Raw genomic sequence first — 18,744 nt, 5'->3', positions numbered from 1 at the left:
CAAAACTTACCAGCTGGCCTGACTGGGTCAAGCGGTGGGTCAGTGGCAGCGGAAGACGCATCGGTGCTGCTCGTGCGAACCAAGCTGACGGTACGCCGGGACACACGACCCGAACACCGCCATCGCACGTGAGACAGGCTGACGGTATGCCGGGACACACGACCCACACATCGCCATCGCACGCGAGACAGGTTGACGGTATGCCGGGACACACGACCCACACATCGCCGTCGCACGCGATACAGGGCGTGCTCAAGAGGACAGCGCAGCACCCTTTTTCCTGCCTTTTCTTTCCGCCACCGTATTCATAGCCCTACTCGGAGTCCAATTCGAAAATGCTTATTCCTTTTCCGCTGAGCCCCTTCCCCGGCGCGAAATCGTGCACACGTCCCCGCCACTTTCGCCTTTGTGTGAATTTTGATTAGGCAGCCGTTGTGGCTCATCGAGAGAACATGCGATGTCGGGGTGGACACAGCGGATTTCTGGCGTCCTGTCACCAGTGCGATAGCGCCATGCGACGGTTGCAGGGAACAACCAAACCCGTCTCGTTCTAGCGGAACCGAGCTCTGCAGATGGCTGATTGCAGACACATTTGCACAGAGATTTGCACAGTCGGTTGTTGCAAGTCAAGAATCTTATCATGTCGGTGCGCTGTAGGCTTGTAGCCTCCCATTATTGCTTGAGCGGAGATGGCATATGGGGCACGCATCATAAACGGACTCAAAAGCATATCCCAAAGTGTATATTGTCATGAGCCCATTGCCAAATGTCTTTCCTGACTTCCCTCTCCCCCCCCCCCTCCCCCAGCTCGGTCGGCTTGAATGACACGCATATCATATCCAAATAGCGTTTTATGCTATCGGCGTGTGCGTTTGGCGTCATACCCACGTGGCCGTAGCGAATTTTACTGCGGGGAGTAGGAACCGACCAGCTCTGCTAAACAAGACTAAGGGCGATCATTACTAGTTATGGACAACAACGCATCCGATATGGAAGTTGGGCGTGAACCGAGCTTCAAATGTAGTGTGCACAAGTTTCCACCGCCATCAGAGGAGCCCTGATCACGCTCCCCCCCCCCCCCTCCCCGACACGTAACTTGGCATGCGACTATATACTGGAGCAACGAGGATCCACTGCGGCCTTCACCATTAACCTCTCAACGATTGTCCGTACCAGGGCCCGCAATATATTGATCTATCAGCGACATCCGCGACCCCGGAGGGGGGAAAGAGGGGAGGGGGCGTCATCGATAGCCCGCGACTGGTCAACGCTAACATTCAGGCTCGGAAAGTACGGCGCACAGCGTAATAGAACGACCATGATGCGACCGAGATTCCAGTCTTTTCATCCCCGCTCTACCCTGGTAAAAGTCGGCTGTCCTTTCTACTCAGTCATCATGCCCTTCTGACGAACAAAAAACAACAATGCGGTCGCCACATAATGCGCAAACGTAGAAGGCAAGCCAACGGTGGCTGGTCAGGAGGCTGCCTACAACAAGCGAGCATCGCGCGGCGCGTGTGTCCCCTGTGAGCTGAAGATCGCAGGGCCTGTGTGGGCTTCCTGCGAGCGGGCTTTGACCCCACTGGGCCCACCTTACCCTACAGTCGACTCGCGTTGATTGGTGTTGCACCATTGTCTGGTCTGTTGGAGGGCAGTATTTGCATTTTCATTGTTTTTCTCAGCTTCTGCTCTCATCTACTCTCCCAAAAGAGATCATTCCCGCTATTGTTGGAGTTTGATATCCTATCGTAAAGTAATGAAAGCAGGCAACCAATTGTCGACAGAGAGAAAAATTGCCTGCTCCTCTGCAGAAAGCCCAGGATCTGGTCCCTGAGTCAGCCAGGCCTGACAGTATACCCCTCCCATTCTCATCATTTTATCGCCGCTCTGCGCGTCGCTGGCGACCTTACCGTTTGGTCCTGGCGAAGCAACAACCGGCGACGCTGGAGACGATGAGGATCACAGTGATGGCGATGGCGATGCCGCCAGCAGCCAGCCCTCGGCCGTCAGCAGGTGTCGCGCCGCCGCCAGGCAGCCCACACTGTAGTACGAGTCGGCGTTGGTGGGCGCTGCCTCGCACGCCTCGCTCGTGCCGTTCGGCAGCCGGCGGCAGCAGCTCCAGGGCACGACCGTCGTCAGCGAGTTGTTCCGTGCCCAGTCGAAGCCGCTGACGACGCCGCAGCAGCGGAAGCCACTCTGCAGCATGTCCCAGGCGCGCGTGACGTCGGCGTGGCTGCCATAGTCTGCCAGGGAGCGGATGAGCGCAGCCTCCAGCCGGCCGGCCAGCGGTCCCGTGACCAGCAGCGCGCCCACGGCCGTCAACAGCGTCAGCAGCGTCAGCAGACCACTCAGCACGCTGAAGGTGAGCGTCAGGCAGCGGCTGCGCAGCAGCGCACCGCCGCCGCCCAGCAGCGCCAGCAGCAGCAGCAGTGAACCGGCACCGGTCAGCAACCAGGCGGCACCGCGGGCCAGCAGCACGCCGGCCAGCACGGCAGCGCGCGAGCCATCTGACACCAGCGCGTCGGCGCCCACAGTCAGCAGCAGCAGCGCGCCCACCAGCAGCAGCAGGTTTTCGGCCAGCAGCGCGGCGCGCAGACAGCCTGGACGGCTGCATGTCATCCTCACCGGACCGCAGCGGCGTGGCTCGGCAGCGGACGCGTAATCTGGCACTGCCGCTCGGACCCCTCAAGTGTCTGGCGTGATATCGGACCAGGGACGCGGCCTTGGTCAGATATCGGCCATCAGCTCGCGCAGCTTAGCAAGGGGAGGCGCTTCAGGGTTAACGAAGGCCCCCGAAATAAATTGCCGGATAACGTCGATTTATTCATGAAAGCATGTTTGTCTTTTTTTCATTTTCGCCTTCTATAACTGGAACAGAGTTCTAAGGTACCGCAAGATCAATTCTGCCTGAATTGTATATTAACACGCGCCCGGGTGTCCGGCTAGATATTCCTCGCTCGGTGGGGGAGAGGTTCAATTTGACTCCACTGAGATCTCGGGAACTAAGAAAGCTACAAACACCAAATTTGCAGCGTGTGTTGACCTGTATGTGAACTCACTTAGGTGAAAGTTTCAGATTCCTAGGTCATGACCTTCAGATCAAAAAAGGTCAAGCAAGGTCACGTTCCAGGTTGTTCTCCAAGTGCCCCCAGAACCTATGAAACTTTCCAAACAAAAGTTCATATTCTCATTCAAGGTCAGTGACCTTGTTTGACCTTTTGAAGGTCAAGGTGACCAAAATCATGCAAGATTGCTTTGACTTTGACTAAGCGACAGAGATAACGCTAGGCAGTATTTACAGCTCATTCAAATGTTGTTTTGCCTAAGAAAGCATCCCACAGATGTATGGCTTCGTCAAACACTCCGCTGTTAGATCGGATTGAAGGATTCCCTAGAAATTGCCTTCGCTGAAACAATGGCCTGACTTTGACCTGCCATAGGTCAGTGACTTTACAAGGTACACCTGAATTTTTTATGCCAAACGATCCGCTATTCAATCGTCTGCAGATATACAGAATTTGGCGCGGCTATGCCGCGCCGTTCGGAAACCATTCTGGAAAACTTTCGGGGGGTCAATTTGACCCCCACCCGAGCGCGTGTAAGAAACCGCAGAAATAATGTGTCATACGAGTGCATGGAATAAATCACCGGCGCTCTTCATTTTGAAATGATCAAGTGAGCTCTTTCCAAACCGATGGAACTTCGAAGCTTTGCCAGAATTTTGACCTGGTTTCTTCAGAATGTAGATTTCGAATCCCGCGAAGGTAGATGGTAGATCGAAATGGGTAACTATTTGTATTAGCCTACCGGGAGTGTTCAGCATTCAGTCAGAGTTGATTGGGGATGCATATAATATAACGCAGTTTTGAACATGCGCGCTCGCAGATCTTGCCAACGAGTACCTCAACGTTATGCATTGCAGTCTCTGTAGGCCGCGCAGCGCCGGCGCCGCGGCTAACACTAGGCCGTGGCTGAAATGTGGACGAAAATCTCGACGCATTTGAAAGAAGTACCTTCGCACGTCTCATGACACGAAATCGTACCTTTCGAGGGTAGTTCGGGCGTACATTTCACCTGTGCAACTTTTAGATTGATGACAACGGATTTGCCTCACGGTATCGCAAAACGGTGCTGAAACCTAATGGTGAAACTGAAGGAGTAAAGGTAGAATCTCTGTTTTTCGTGTTGCTGCAACTGTTAATCTGTCTAGGGGACAAACTCGAGGTATATACAGATACGCCAAGCCTGATCTTTGAACGGTGTGTGAGTTAATTTTGAAGGACACTCAGATTCGTAAACATTATTTCACGACGGTCGTCCTCGCGCACACGACGCCGGCTCCCCAATGTTACCTGCAGTGACCAACACCGTTCGGTTTTACGGAAACCGGAACCCCCGACCGTCGCCGTCCTTGTTTTCAAGATTGTAGGCGCGCATGCCCAAACCCTTCGACAAATTTGTTTTACTAGTCAGCTCTGCAAAGGTATAAGCGTTCTCAGGTAAACATGGGATGACCTTGTTCATTTTTGAACCCACTTCGACCCACCCTGTTCAACGCTAATGTGGCCCCTTACTTCTCTTCGGGCAACGGATCGCCTTGAGTAGAATACTGGGGGTACATTATTGCTCCCGCTCCAGGCCTGAAGCGCCATTCCGTCCTACCGTAGGGTGTCTTCCGGCTGCCACTTTGGCGACGCGGGGTCGGACCCCTGGTCGATCCGGAGGCCCTTAGTGACATATATCATATCACATCGGTCCCCGTCCTGCCGCGGAGGCCTTCTGACCCGCGCAGTTGGCCCCGAATCAAAACAGGAACCCCCATTGACGCAACAAGATTCCTGATCGCTGCAGGTGGTCCAATAATTGGCTCATATACTTCAGTTCGGCCTAATGGCCCCACGCAAGAATTGCGCTGGAGGGCCCACCGCTCGGTAATGAGGACCCTGAATGGCACAGGGTGTCTCAATGTGAAAGCTCATCATGAGTTATCATGTTTCCCTTCATTAACCGAGGGCCCTGACCAATGCAAGAGGCCCCTGACGTTGGAGGTTTCATCACCGTCCCTGTTGAGCAAACGTTCCCTGGTCCATTCGGGGCCACTTGTTGACACAGCATCCTACTAGGCGCTGTGGGCTCCTGACCGATACAGGAGCCTCGCATGTTATCAGAATCCCCGAACAATGTAAATAGTGGCCCCAGCCTTACACCTTCTTGTGAAATGGGCCCCAGAGTTCAGACCGACACGGAGCAGACTGTTCGGTGTTGGTGATCCAAGACCGGAATAGAGGAACGCTCTGTGTCAGGGCCCCCCGTCGGTACAAGAGGATCTCTGACTGACACTTGTGATCACGGCCCTGCAGACGGGATCCTTAATGTGACCTTCAGCCACTCCTTCGGGCCCTTCAGCCATCCAGTGGGGCCCTTGGTCTCTCGTCCCGAGAGACCCTTCGGCCCCACTTCGGGCCTCTCAAAGACGGCTCCTGGCCGACTCGGGGTCACTTGCTGCCACACGGCCCCTGTTGGACACTAGTCCTTGACCGACACAGAAGCCCCGCACTGTGCCAGAGACCCCAAACATCGCAAATCGCGAGCTCCAATCCTGTTCCTGCTCGGAAAATGGGTCCCAAGCACGCAGACGGACACGGCCCGGATCGAGGCTGTATATAATAGGGACAGAAAGCCCTAATAAGAAGGCCCTCATAGAAGCCCCCTGGGCCTCATCAAGCACTGCCCTTGGTCGACTCCGGCTCCCCTGCAAGCACAGGGCCGCTGTCAAGCGCGGTGAACCCCTGACAGATACAGGGGCCCCGACCAGTGTAAATCGCTGGCCCCGGGTTCGCAGATGATTGGGAAGTGGCTCTTTAGGCTCGGCCCATACCGACACAGAGCCGACTGTGCGGCACTGGTGGTGTCTGCCCGACCTCTAGGACCTTATCGACTCAGGGAGTCTCCGATCGGCGAAGGAGCCCGCTGGCTGTCACTGAGGGCCCGTTCCCACAGGCTGGGGCCCCTGAATATGACTCCGACCAGATCTTCGTGTCCTTAGGCCCTCTTCTCGGGCCTTTGATTGTCGATCCTGGTGGACCCTTCGGGCTCTCTGGGCCTCCTCGAACACTACTTCTGACCGATTGAGGGCCCCTTGCGAACACAGAGTCCCCTGTAAGGCGCTTTGGGGCGCTGACAGACGCTGGGGCCCCGACCAATGTAAATCGCTGGCTCTGACTTCGTCCATGCTTGGGAAATGAGCCCTCAGACCCATGCCGACACGGAGCCAAATGTGCGTTATTGGCGGTGTCTTGACCAACATATAGGACATTATCGACTCCGGGGTTATTCGAGTGTCAAATCGCATTTAGGAGACCCAGCCCTGCGGGCTGGGTCTCCTAAATGCAACCTCTGACAGTCCTATCGGACCTTTAATCTTTGGGAACGAACATAAGGGGAGTATCGCACGTGTTCGTTGTGCCCCTGCCTGCGCCACTGGAACGGACTTGCTGTTGAAGTGGGCGATTGCTAATAAGATCGGTGAATGATAAGATATAGTGGTAAGATATAGTGGTAAGATGCAAGTGCTCCCAACCTGCCGACTTATCCCGCGTCAGGCGGCCGACGGTGGCACGGGCCGCCCCTAGACTGCAGCTGCGGCCAACTCCGTGTTTGAGGCCGTTATTGGCAACCGGCGCTCTGCTACGGGCCATTAACTTGCTTCCGCAGGTTGATCGTTCTGCATTTTTGTGAACGCCAACTGCTATGACGCGTCGCATCTAGAAGCAAACTGGACAGGGCTGGATCAGGCTCAGTTCTCTAGTGTTACAAAATGATTTGGTACCGTCAGGAATGTCACTTTGCATGCTTTCCGGGTGCCCTGACCTCCCGCCCCCTCCAATGCTTACTTGATCCGACTCAATGCTCTTTTGAGCCTCCCAACGAACGTGGGCAAAAATGGAATATTGGGCCAATGAAATGCAGTTAGTGTCTGAACCGCTCATATACTGGGTTCTAAACGCATCACCGGCTATACCACCATCGTATATCATTATTAACACTATCACATCAACTTCAAATTGAATGCCATTCCTCAACAATATCAAAACAGTTTTGGAATCTATCAAGTATTGCCTTTCTGTTCTAGTTTCAACATCAGGAACGCAAATCAAAGTGACCGGAATCCGAGGAGAAAATCTGGATTTGGGGTGGGTTAGGCCAACTTTATTGGACCGATCTGATCTGGACCGACCGGCGTGACCCCCAACCGATCTGAGAACGTGATACCCCCGGGCACCACCTTCATATCACCAGCGTATCCGGTACATGTTTGCTTATCTTTCGCTCTGCAGTTGAAACGCTGAACGTTTCATTCATGGAATGTTTACATGACAATTGTCACCCATTCCACGTTGCTGGGTTTGCTGTCTGACGAAATATATTCAGCCAGCTCTAAAACCATATGACACTGACAAACCATGCGCGACCAATATTTCACTCACATTGTTCACGCATACTGCGCAAGACTAGATTTGGTGCAAACAGTGTCATACGCTGCTGAAAACTCATCGATAGGCAGTTACACGGCGCCAGCTGCTCAGAGCATGTGACATCAAAGCCTGGCGGACTGTAGCCTGAGCTGCACCTGAGCGCCGCCTCAGGACATGAAGTCCGCCAGGGACGAGTAGCATTGGAACATGCCCAGCCCTGGACGAGGTGTGCCCACCGGCGTACAGGGCGAGGCCTGCGGTCAACCAGCAGGGAGCACAGCGGGCAGACGCCAGGGGGGCGCTGGCGTACAGGGCGAGTCCGGCGATCAACCAGCAGGGAGCACAGCGGGCAGACGCCAGGGGGGAGCTGGCGTACAGGGCGAGTCCGGCGATCAGCCAGCAGGGAGCACGGCGGGCAGACGCCAGAGGGGCGCTGGCGTACAGGGCGAGTCCGGCGATCAGCCAGCAGGGAGCACAGCGGGCAGACGCCAGAGGGGCGCTGGCGTACAGGGCGAGTCCGGCGATCAGCCAGCAGGGAGCACAGCGGGCAGACGCCAGAGGGGCGCTGGCGTACAGGGCGAGTCCGGCGATCAGCCAGCAGGGAGCACAGCGGGCAGACGCCAGAGGGGCGCTGGCGTACAGGGCGAGTCCGGCGATCAAGCCAGCAGGGAGCACAGCGGGCAGACGCCACGGGGGAGCTGCGTACAGGGCGAGTCCGGCGATCAGCCAGCAGGGAGCACGGCGGGCAGACGCCAGAGGGGCGCTGGCGTACAGGGCGAGTCCGGCGATCAGCCAGCAGGGAGCACAGCGGGAGGACGCCAGAGGCCGCGCGGTCGCAGCGCCCACAGACCAACTGAGAGTGGTCTCCCAGCCCGGGCGATGCTGTCGCCGAAAGCTCACGCTGAACTTGATTGCTTTGTACATGGTATACCTTACACCGATAGTGGTCGGCGGGGCAACAGCAGATCCGCGCGCGATGCAACACAAGCTACGGGATTTACAGACGCGGCGCTTGCGGCGCGATAAGCAGATGATTGTCCTTAGCGGTTCGGGCATGCCACAGTCGAGCCCTGCTCAGCTCGTGTCTAAGCGGGCTGCAGCGGCTGGAGCTCCACTGAATGTCTGAGGCAAGCCATCGCTATCGCTGCGTGGACGTAGCCCTTTCGCTCGCTTCCTCCAGCTCGCGACCGAGACTTAAAAAATGTCTGCCATCACACACAGCCGGCCTCGGCACAAGTTCTCGGCGCTCTGAAAGTCACCACGCTAAATGTCCGCTCGCTCGTCAATTTTGGAACGAATTTTATCTCGGCGTACTCGGTCCGCGCCGGCTCGTTCCTGCTTGCGCCCGCTAGATGTCTCTGCTCGCTGGGCAGTAGGTGTCGTTCGTTGCGGTACTTTCTCATTGAACCGTTGTTGGAGGTTTTTGGCAGCTGGAGGTCGGCGTAGATGATGCCTCCTCGCGAGCTATCACTTTTCCCACTGTCTCCGTCTTCACCACGGTGCTGTAATCATGGCATGCTAAAATTACAACAAGGCAACTCGGTCGCCAGCTGATGATGCTGGGCGGCGTGACTCTCTGAACAAGTGAAAAGGTGACAATGTTCTCAGTGCTCTGTGATTAGCGCTTCCAAACCTGTTTTTGAGAAGCAAAAAATGTATCCTAAGGCTATTTCTAGCAAAAATGGAAAGCTTTCTTGGAAGCGCAACTCCCTTTAAAAGGACAAATATATCACCAGCAGCATCAATCATCAAATCATCTCCCAGGGCACTACCGCGCTTTTCGATGCGTGGTGAAGCCGGAGCACCCGTTAACTAGACAAATTCGTGGTGACAACTAACAATACAATAGCAAAATTATTGTATGGAACGATATGATAGCACAACAAGGCTATATACGATTCGAGAAACAAATGACTAGCTTAAAACATGCCTGAGAAAGCTCAGGTTCCAGCATACACATGCAGTCAAGGTGCGCACATCGTCCGTTTTCATGCAGGGTTCTAAGACTGAAAGGCAGAACATCGCAGGGAGACTGATGGTTTGATAAAATGCCTCGCCATACGAGCAGCAAAGATCAGCATCCGTCTGACGAAGTGGAGCGTGTTTCTCGGTGCTTGCTGCGCCCAGTGACGAGACATTAAAAAAGTTCTGAATTCTACCGAGTCGGGTTGCCGGCTGTTGAGCTGGATGTCGTGAAGCAAGCAGTGGCCTTTGGTGACTTTTGATGTGGTCTATAGCAGGTGTGCGCTGAGATCTAAAGTAGGTGTGTGGTGAGATTAAAAACGGGTGCGAGGTTGAGTCACGCTCTGTGGAGTGCGGTGCCAATTGCGATGCCGACACGAGCCGTCCGAGGTCAGCTGGCGCGGAGGGCGAGCCTCCGTGGCGGACACTGACGCTGGGCCACAGCTACAGCAGCGGAGGGCGAGCCTCAGTGGCGGACACTGAAGCTGGACCACAACTACAGCGGCGGAGGGCGAGCCTCAGTGGCAGACACTGACGCGGGGCCACAACCACAGCGGCCGCGGCGCGGCGAAGTGTGCCGGCAGCGGCCGCGTGCGCCGGTGCAGCCGCACCGGCGCGAAGGCGGCTGGCCTTGTGATGGTGCCATGTAGACAGTGCTGCCACTCGGCGGCCGGCTTTGGAGTCCGTCGGCGCTTACCTTGGCTGCCTCTCGCAGACCGTGACCACCGTGCTGGCCATGACCGCCCGGCTTCTTCGGTCCCGAGTACAGCGCGTCCGGTGGGATAGCGCCCAGGCCCTGGCGGGCGGCGCCCTCCGTCCGGCTCTCTACCTCACTCTTTTCGCTGCAACACCCACCGGACACGCGGTATAGCGAGGAGCGGTGCGATAGCGACGGTGGCGCCGTCGGCGGTCAGCGGCGGAATGTGCCACGACGAGCGTTTCGGAACAGACGCAAGCAGAACGTAGCAGGCTGTTAGTGGGAACGCAAACGCAAGGCAGATAGCTAAAAAGCAGCAGAACGGGTACAAACATGGCTGCAAATTATAGGGGATGCGACGTCCTACTGACGGCTATCAACTGCTAAAAAACTGGTCTCGTCCAAGCTAAGCTACCATTCCAGGAATATGAAAGGGTGGGAGAAGCGGAAAAGTACGTTTTCACTCACCTTTCCAGATCAGTTGGCTTGAAACCTCCCTTTTCTGAAAGCAAAGAAGAGAGGCAAGGTTACAAGTGCATTAGGCGAACAAGAAAGTTTGGTACGCGCCCGTGCTCCATTTAGACCAACAACGGGTAGAAATTCAGACAAAACCGTTGTCTGTGCACGTGTAAAACTATATGCATCATGTTGGAGTTGTATGTTCATTAATTAAACGTCGTTATAGTGGCCACGGTTTGTCTGCGGATGAATAGACTTAACGGAAGGACTGTTCCCCATAAAAATGCAGAGCAGTTAAGAGGGCGTTCTCTTCCCCTGGTCGAAAAAGGGAGCAGGATAGGAATAAAATAGACAGATAGACACATGCATTTTGGTGTTCAAGCAATGAAAAGTGGAATTAAACGAACGTCTTCCACATAGATAAGGCGGTAGTATGAGCCTTATTCCTCGGAGAAAAACCAGGACAATGGAAATATAGTTGGGGCAAATATTTCGGCAACAGTCGCTTATCGAAACAATGGCAGAGACAATCTTCCGCTTTTGTTTCGATAAAGGCATGCTGCTAGAATATCAACCAAACTATATCTCCATTCTCCTGGTTTTTCTGAGGAATAAGGGTAATTCTACTGTCTTATCTATGCGAATAATGTTCCTGGCTAATGCACTGAACAACTTACGGAATGTCTTCCACATTTACGAACCCATTCAAATGAATACAAAATTGCCCAAAATTGCGGCAATTAGTGACACATGCTCGCTGCTACGAATACGAAAAGTTACCTTTGCGAAATGTCCTCGTTAGGGCATGCAAGAAGGTTGCTAGTCTGTGTTACAATTTATTGCAAATGGACAGTGGAGAAGTTGAAGTAACATTGCAGCACCACGACAGAGCACACAAAGGTGGTAGATGCAGGTGGCCAGCGCGGGTGCTCCGAGGTTGGACTATGCATGCCCATCGTGTTGGGAGTTGGGAGCCACCAGCTGCACCCTCGTCAGGAGTCTTGCACCCGCTCAAAATGGCATGTGTCGCATTCACATGGATAACTTAAAGATAGGTACTATGGAACTTTCGTTCCACTGGTTCCATTGGATCATCTGACTAGAAGAAGCGGTTCTTCATTTCAACGCTATCTGAGACAGAGTGGCCTGGCATTGCACGTTCTTATAACAGAAACATCACACTTCTGAAGCCAGCCTGAAACCTCAACACAGGTGGCACGCTGGCGGCGGCCGCGTACCTCATCGCTTGTCCACCAAAAGGCACTACCGACGCGTGTTCAACAGGCCGCGGTACAAAACACCCAACCCGGCACTGCCCACTGGTTGTCTCGCGGCACTGGCCTCAGCTGGGCACCCTCGGGCGCAGCGTAGTCTGCGCTCGATGACTACCACCCACACACCAGCCAGCTAAGCCAGGTGCCGCGGGCGCCGGTCTGTTGGGCGGCTGCGGGCCAATGTCAGTGGGCTCAGGGCGGTCTGTAGTGTCCCGTGAGACCCGGTCCTGCCCGGAGAGCGCTGGCTTTCCGCCGGCCGTGCCTCACTTGGCGCGGCCGGGTCGGCCAGTACGCGTACAGGCAGGTCCTGGCTGGGGACCGACTCGGATACGCGGAACCGGACCTACAGGCGCACAGCACTGCGGGTGAGGGCACAGCACCGCCCGGCTTGTCCACAGCAACCGGCGCGGCCGCGCAGCGGCTGGCGGCCCAGGTCAGTTGGTGCTACCGAGGGACTAATGAGCTGAGCTTGAAGGACTAATGAGCTGTACAAACAGCCACCATTAGTTGGACAGTTGCCAAGAAGGCAGTAAACGTCCGGTTCCTTGCACTGACGGCTTATAGTGTTGTAATCTTTGCGTCGCTCACCCCGTACAATACATCGTTGATGTGGCAGAGTGCGCGACATACATAATCTGCGTAAGACTGAAATATTTTATTTCGCGCTTCCAAGATAACTTAATATAAAGGGATGTGACGTATGCGCTACCGGTAAAAATCCGCCGATCAGGTAAGTGATACACAGCCTGGCGATGTCTCGGAGGCGACCAATCCTCACAAGGTAGTCCATTGAGCTTCCACCGCCGTTAATGGGGTTATGTTTAGTCTGATGCGGGTAACACGACGACAGCTCATCGGCTCACTATGACGACCAATAATTCCTGACGCAATAACAAGACGGTATCATTTTTTGTTACTAGTGACTATCGGTGTGCAATATTAGTTTGCTACCGTGACGTATTTATCATAGACCACTCGCAAAAAGTGTAGAATTATATAATATATAGTATATAATATATATATATATATATATTATAATATAAAGAAAGCAATGCAGAAAACGGCATTTGCAGAACGAGTCCAGGGTGTCTAAAATACAAAAGAGAGGAAAAACATCTTACAAAATGGACTCATGTCCGAGAAAAAAGCCTTTAAAAAGCGTAGGAAGACGGGATTTATTGCAGGTGGCTTCCATGACTTGACACCAGCTTCAGAAGTCGTATCGTTTGGCAGACGCTGAGAAAAAAACACGCTCTAGAGGAAGGAGCTACTTAGGGTAATGCAGCTAGGGCCAAGTGAAACTCAGAGCCCCCCTCTGGTGCGTCAAAGCGTTCCAAAACCCGTGAGCTGGAAGCCTTTGCTGGGCCCGTGCAGTGCGATCTCAAGGCGCCCCACGACGTGAGTGCACCGTGCTGGTGTCCCATCCGTCCGTCGGCCGGTGCTCCGGTGCACACGCCGGTGCTCGTCACCCGCCCGAGTTACTCCCGTGAGAAGCACCATTTTCTCCTTTTTAAAGGCGTACAGGAGCAGCGCTACAACGAGCACGAGGAGCACCAAGCAGCCGCACACCAGACTGATGACGGCCGTCATGGTGACCGGCTCGTAAGCAGACGAAACCCTGAAACAACGGCCCACAGGCCGCTAACCGTCTGCCCGGGACGGCCGCTCGGTCGGCAGTCACAGGACGAGCCACAGTCGACAGCCCGGACGGAGAGAGCCCGCAGCGCTACTGTCTGCCCGGGACGGCCGGTGGCCGGCGCAGCACAGGCGAAGCCAACCACGCCGACAGCCCATACGGAGAGAGCCCTCAGCGCTAACTGTACTTGCGCCGGGACGAGCACCGCCGGCGGCAGCACAGGCGAGCCACGCGGACAGCCACAGACGGATGGGAGAGCCCATCAGCGCCTACTGTCTGCCGGGACGGCCGCCGGCGGCAGCACAGGCGAGCCACGCGACAGCCCAGACGGAGAGAGGTGGGGAACCCACACCGTAGACAGGTCTGTCAGGTTTCGCGAGCAAGTTCGGGGCAGAGCAGGAAAATAGCTGAACGTAACCAAAATGTCACAAAAAAACGTGTTTCTCCACGGACTTGATCCATTTTTTTTTCTCAAAGTTGGCGCGTTGGTACACCTCTTACTGAACAGGAAACCACATCCCTGACAGGAGGCCACACCGGCGCTGGACGGGGCCATACAGCCGCCGAGCAGACGCAGAAAGGACTGGTGGGGGGAAAGAAATACCCGTGCATGGCCTGACCCCATACCATTGCAAGCGCAGAAGGGTACGGGTCAAGCCAGCGAGACACGGAGACGCGATAAACCAATGAACATTCGATGACGTGGTTTATCCCGTTCAAAAGCATTTATGCACGTTTAAGTCTACGGACTTCCATAAGAGGTAGAGAGCTTAGATATTTCTTCAAACTTACGTTTAAAATAAGCGAAACAAACTAAGCGCCGTCAATGCCAAACACCGAGATGAATATTCAAATCAAATTGTTGGCACAAATAATGTAGAGGTATGCACAGACATGCATTTCGTTAAACAGTTTTTGCTCTTCACATGCGGGCGTTCTGTTTTGTGACGAGCGCTGATAGCAGGTACCATTAGGCCCGTGGAACAAGCGAATTACAATTTGACGGGCCTTCGAAGACATGCTCTCCGATAACCCTCCGATACGCATGCAGCGATTACCGAGGTCAGCACGTGGCAGTCATTACAGCGTATCTCAGTGTGGTCGGCATGTCGGTTAGTATCAATGCAGGGAAATATGCCTAACAACATATGCAAATTGTTTAAATTTAGACGTTTTTTCAGACGTAACGCATGTTTTTGGTTACCTTACAGCTGTTCTCTCACGCACTGCTCACTAAGGGCATCTCAACAAGGCACACGACTATCAGATGTCGTCAGAGCGGCTGAGCGGCATCAGTCGCTGAAGTGACCAGGGAGCCTCAGAGAAGAGCCGTTCTCTGCTGGCCACCGTGCCCTGGCCGGGGCGCAACAACTCCGGCCGCCGGCGCCGCGCTCACCTTTGACCCGCAGCGCCAGGCCGTACTGGTCAGAGCCGCGGTCGTTCTGCACCTTGAGGTAATAGTCGCGCTCATCGGCGGCCGTCACCTGCAGCACCCGCAGCCGCGCCCGGTAGCAGTCTTCTGTCGTATCCTGCGGGGGCCATCGGTGGGGTCAGCCGCCGGTCGACACGGCCGGGCCCGAGGACACCCCTGACCGGCCCCTCCACCGGGGTGACTGACGAGCGGGACTCAGCGGCCCGAGGGCACCCCTGACCGGCCCCTCCACCGGGGTGACTGACGAGCGGGACTCAGCGGCCCGAGGGCACCCCTGACCGGCCTCTCCACCGGGGTGACTGACGAGCGGGACTCAGCGGCCCGAGGACACCCCCGACCGGCCCCTCCACCGGGGTGACTGACGAGCGGGACTCAGCAGCCCGAGGACACCCCCGACCGGCCCCTCCACCGGGGTGACTGACGAGCGGGACTCAGCGGCCCGAGGGCACCCCTGACCGGCCCCTCCACCGGGGTGACTGACAACGGGACTCAGCGGCCCGAGGACACCCCCGACCGGCCCCTCCACCGGGGTGACTGACGAGCGGGACTCAGCAGCCCGAGGACACCCCCGACCGACCTCTCCACCGAGGTGACTGACGAGCGGGACTCAGCGGCCCGAGGACACCCCCGACCGGCCCCTCCACCGGGGTGACTGACAAGCGGGACTCAGCAGCCCAGGACACCCCCGACCGGCCCCTCCACCGGGGAGACTGACGAGCGGGACTCAGCAGCCCGAGGACACCCCCGACCGGCCTCTCCACCGGGGTGACTGACGAGCGGGACTCAGCGGCCCGAGGGCACCCCTGACCGGCCTCTCCACCGAGGTGACTGACGAGCGGGACTCAGCAGCCCGAGGACACCCCTGACCGACCCCTCCACCGGTGACTGACGAGCGGGACTCAGCGGCCCGAGGACACCCCCGACCGGCCTCTCCACCGGGGTGACTGACGAGCGGGACTCAGCGGCCCGAGGACACCCCCGACCGGCCTCTCCACCGAGGTGACTGACGAGCGGGACTCAGCGGCCCGAGGACACCCCCGACCGCCCTCTCCACCGGGTGACTGACGAGCGGGACTCAGCAGCCCGAGAACGCCGCCGGTCACGGCTCTGGGGAGGGATGACTGACGACGCGGAACTCGGCGGTCCGCGCCCGACCCGCCCGGAAATCCGTCAAAACGGCCCGATCTATCCGATGGCGGTGTCGCCGAGAGAGAGCGCCGTGCCGACGCGGCCGAGTGTTATTGATGACGCGCGCGGACGGGCGGCGAGCGGCGGACGCCGCCGTCCGGAAACAAAGAGCTCGTCGCCGGCGTCGCGCCGATGTGACGTCATTAGTCGGCGGCAACTTTAATGGTTCGTTAGCGCGAGCGGGCGTCGGGCATCAGGACCGACGAGTTATTACAGTCGTCGTTCGTCGCGCTCAATTGCCCAGTCGGCTCGGCGCCGAACTTGAGGACAGAAGCACGAGCAGTCATTCAGTCAGACATTCCGAAACTCTGCTGGAGAAGAGAGAGGCAAGAACGAGTGTGGGCGTGGTTCAATGGGTTCACTTACAGCTACTGCACTCACCAGGTGCAAATGCACGTATGTTGCATACGGATGCGTTATATTGCACATGGATGCATCCTATCTACATCCTGAAGAAGGGAGGTACTCTGACTGATTTACCCGACAAGTCGCTGAGATGGAAGGAATATGAAGTTGATTTGCATTAATTATGTTGCACTATCTAGGCCATTTCAACCCTGTACTTTCAGAGTATTAAGAAGAGCCTTGCACGTGGTGGCCTGAACGAGACTGGCACGGCGCCGGAGGTCGGCGGTCGGCCGTCACCAGCGTCTCACCTGAGTGATCTCCTCGGCGACGAAGCGCCCCTTGCTCTGGCCAGCCTGCAGCTGCAGGCTGCCCCAGTGCCAGTTGGCCAGCGTGGGCAGTGGGTCGCTACAGAGCGCCACCTCCAGCACCGCCTCGCCACCCTGCTCTGCCATCACCTTGGCCGGCTGCTGGCGCCGCAGCACCTGAGGCGGACCTGTGGGCAGCGCGTGGCCGGCGTCAGCACCCTCCCCGGCCGCTGTCAGCACTCTCCACGGCCGTTTTCAGCACCCTCCCCGGCGGCCCAACAGCCTCACAGACCGCGCAGTGGCCACAAAAGGTTCATTAGGAACTAGTGTATGGGTGCTCGCCAGATGCAACACCGAAGAGCTGGTACTAGAAATTGTACTAAGGATTTAGTTTAAACCGCGGGCCGAGAGCCTACTTAGTCCTTAGTATGTCCTCGGCGCCATTGTCTAATCCAGTGGCTTCAGTAGCTTCACTCCAGTATATGTTATAAAATCTTGCAGAACCGTTTTAGCTATGAGCAAATCCAGATGTTTTCGAGCAGATGACGTGATGAGAGTTAATATATCACCGGTTAATATATCATTGCCAGCAGGCTGTTCTCTGGTTCAAGGCCTTTTAATTAGGACTGGTTTTTGACCACCTGTGCCACCATCAGTTATATGCTTAGTACCGCGATAAAAACTGATGCAAAAAACCATATGGCCTAACCGAGTACAAATGAATACAAAACAAATAAAGCGTCTGGCACGCCGGCTAATACATGCTCGATTGTGTCACATTACCCAGTTAAGAATTCGTTCACAGCAAGGTTTAGTCTGTGCCGGATGCGTTGGCAAAGCTCTGGCTGCCATTTCCGTCATCAGTGGGCGACATTTCCGTGCGATTATCGTACGGTCAGGTCGGCCAGCGGATACTGCCCATCGCCGGGGGAGGTGGGTGTCTCCCTCCCAGACTGGGCTCTGAGGTAGCGTGCTGTGGCCACGACACATCGGGTTCATCGCCGGTCATGTCTAGCCAACCAGCCCTCTGCATGAGAGGTGGGGGAGGGCGACGGGCAGTTTTCGCCAGTGATTGAGTCCCTTCCCCCGATCTGCATGGCAAACTCCCTGGTGGCTTTAATACCGCTATTTCGCGCTTATACCGGGCGGCAGCCGTCAACTTTGTCTGTTTGCCCGGGGTATTTGCATAATATTAGTGACGATTCCATGCCACCTGAGTGACAGTGGCGCCAATAACGGCCGGCGCCGGCCTGTTGACGCAGAGGACCGCCGCAGCTCCGACCGTGGGCAGATCTCGATCGAGAACGCAATATCGCCGGCCAGAAGGCGCCAGCGCGGATGCGGTGTCGAGCCACCCGGCGGCTGCACCTCTCGCAACAAAGCCCCGCGCGCCGACGCCGACAATACCCGATGACACACGATCTCGTTCGACAATGACGGCACGGATCGAGCCGGATTTGTCACGACATCCGCGAACGTCAAATAAACGCGTCGTGATTGGCCGGCGGCGCCGTTTTCCGGCTCCTCGAGCCGGCGACACGTAATTTAGAGCGGCCCGATAGATGGCCAGTGCGCGGTGTTACAGATAACGGTGACGGCAGCACGAGACCTATGACGTCACTGGTGCCCTCTGCCGGACTTGGATGCGTCGGATGGTGGCTTAATTTACAGAAATTGGGAGGCAGAATGGCCGTGGCCCGAGGCGATCAGCCAGTGAGCGGAGCTCGAGGCCCGCCCCCGCCGCTGCAGTCCATTATCATAAATCCTCGTTTATAGATCCCAGCCATTAATGTACCCTTCCAATGCCAGGATCGTTAGACCATATATCGATATGTCGCAACGCTTGTGCCTACCGTGTACCTAAACAATTTACTTAATCCTATGTAGCCTTGAATCTGTCGTGAACCTACGTGTAGTTTGTAATAATTAATATGTTCAGCCGATGAACCATAAGGAAGTTTCGGGAAT

General features: G+C 56.0%; 1 protein-coding gene across 1 annotated transcript; it reads right to left on the bottom strand.

Annotated features, from left to right (window-relative positions):
* Positions 1-1,476: 1,476 nt before the first annotated feature.
* On the bottom strand, positions 1,477-17,698 carry LOC119108177 (uncharacterized). Its single transcript, XM_037231758.1, has 8 exons — positions 17,692-17,698; positions 16,780-16,964; positions 14,900-15,032; positions 10,603-10,636; positions 10,135-10,279; positions 8,755-8,977; positions 2,041-2,243; positions 1,477-1,488 (listed from the first exon to the last, which is right to left on the bottom strand). The coding sequence occupies exons 1-8, from the start codon at positions 17,696-17,698 to the stop codon at positions 1,477-1,479; spliced, it is 942 nt and encodes a 313-aa protein (XP_037087653.1).
* Between the last annotated feature and the right edge of the window lie 1,046 nt (positions 17,699-18,744).

This window comes from Pollicipes pollicipes, unplaced genomic scaffold, assembly GCF_011947565.3.
Source record: "Pollicipes pollicipes isolate AB1234 unplaced genomic scaffold, Ppol_2.1 Scaffold_2555;HRSCAF=2994_pilon_pilon_pilon, whole genome shotgun sequence".
In the NCBI taxonomy this organism is placed as follows: Eukaryota; Metazoa; Arthropoda; class Thecostraca; order Pollicipedomorpha; family Pollicipedidae; genus Pollicipes; species Pollicipes pollicipes.
This window is presented reverse-complemented; position numbering and strand designations above follow the sequence as displayed.

Coding starts and splice junctions, on each gene's coding strand:
- LOC119108177 (XM_037231758.1), bottom strand. Junction 15,033..16,779: donor TCGCCGAGGAGATCACTCAG/GTGAGACGCTGG, acceptor TGGCCCCCGCAG/GATACGACAGAAGACTGCTA. Junction 10,637..14,899: donor CCTGGCGCTGCGGGTCAAAG/GTGAGCGCGGCG, acceptor CTTTGCTTTCAG/AAAAGGGAGGTTTCAAGCCA.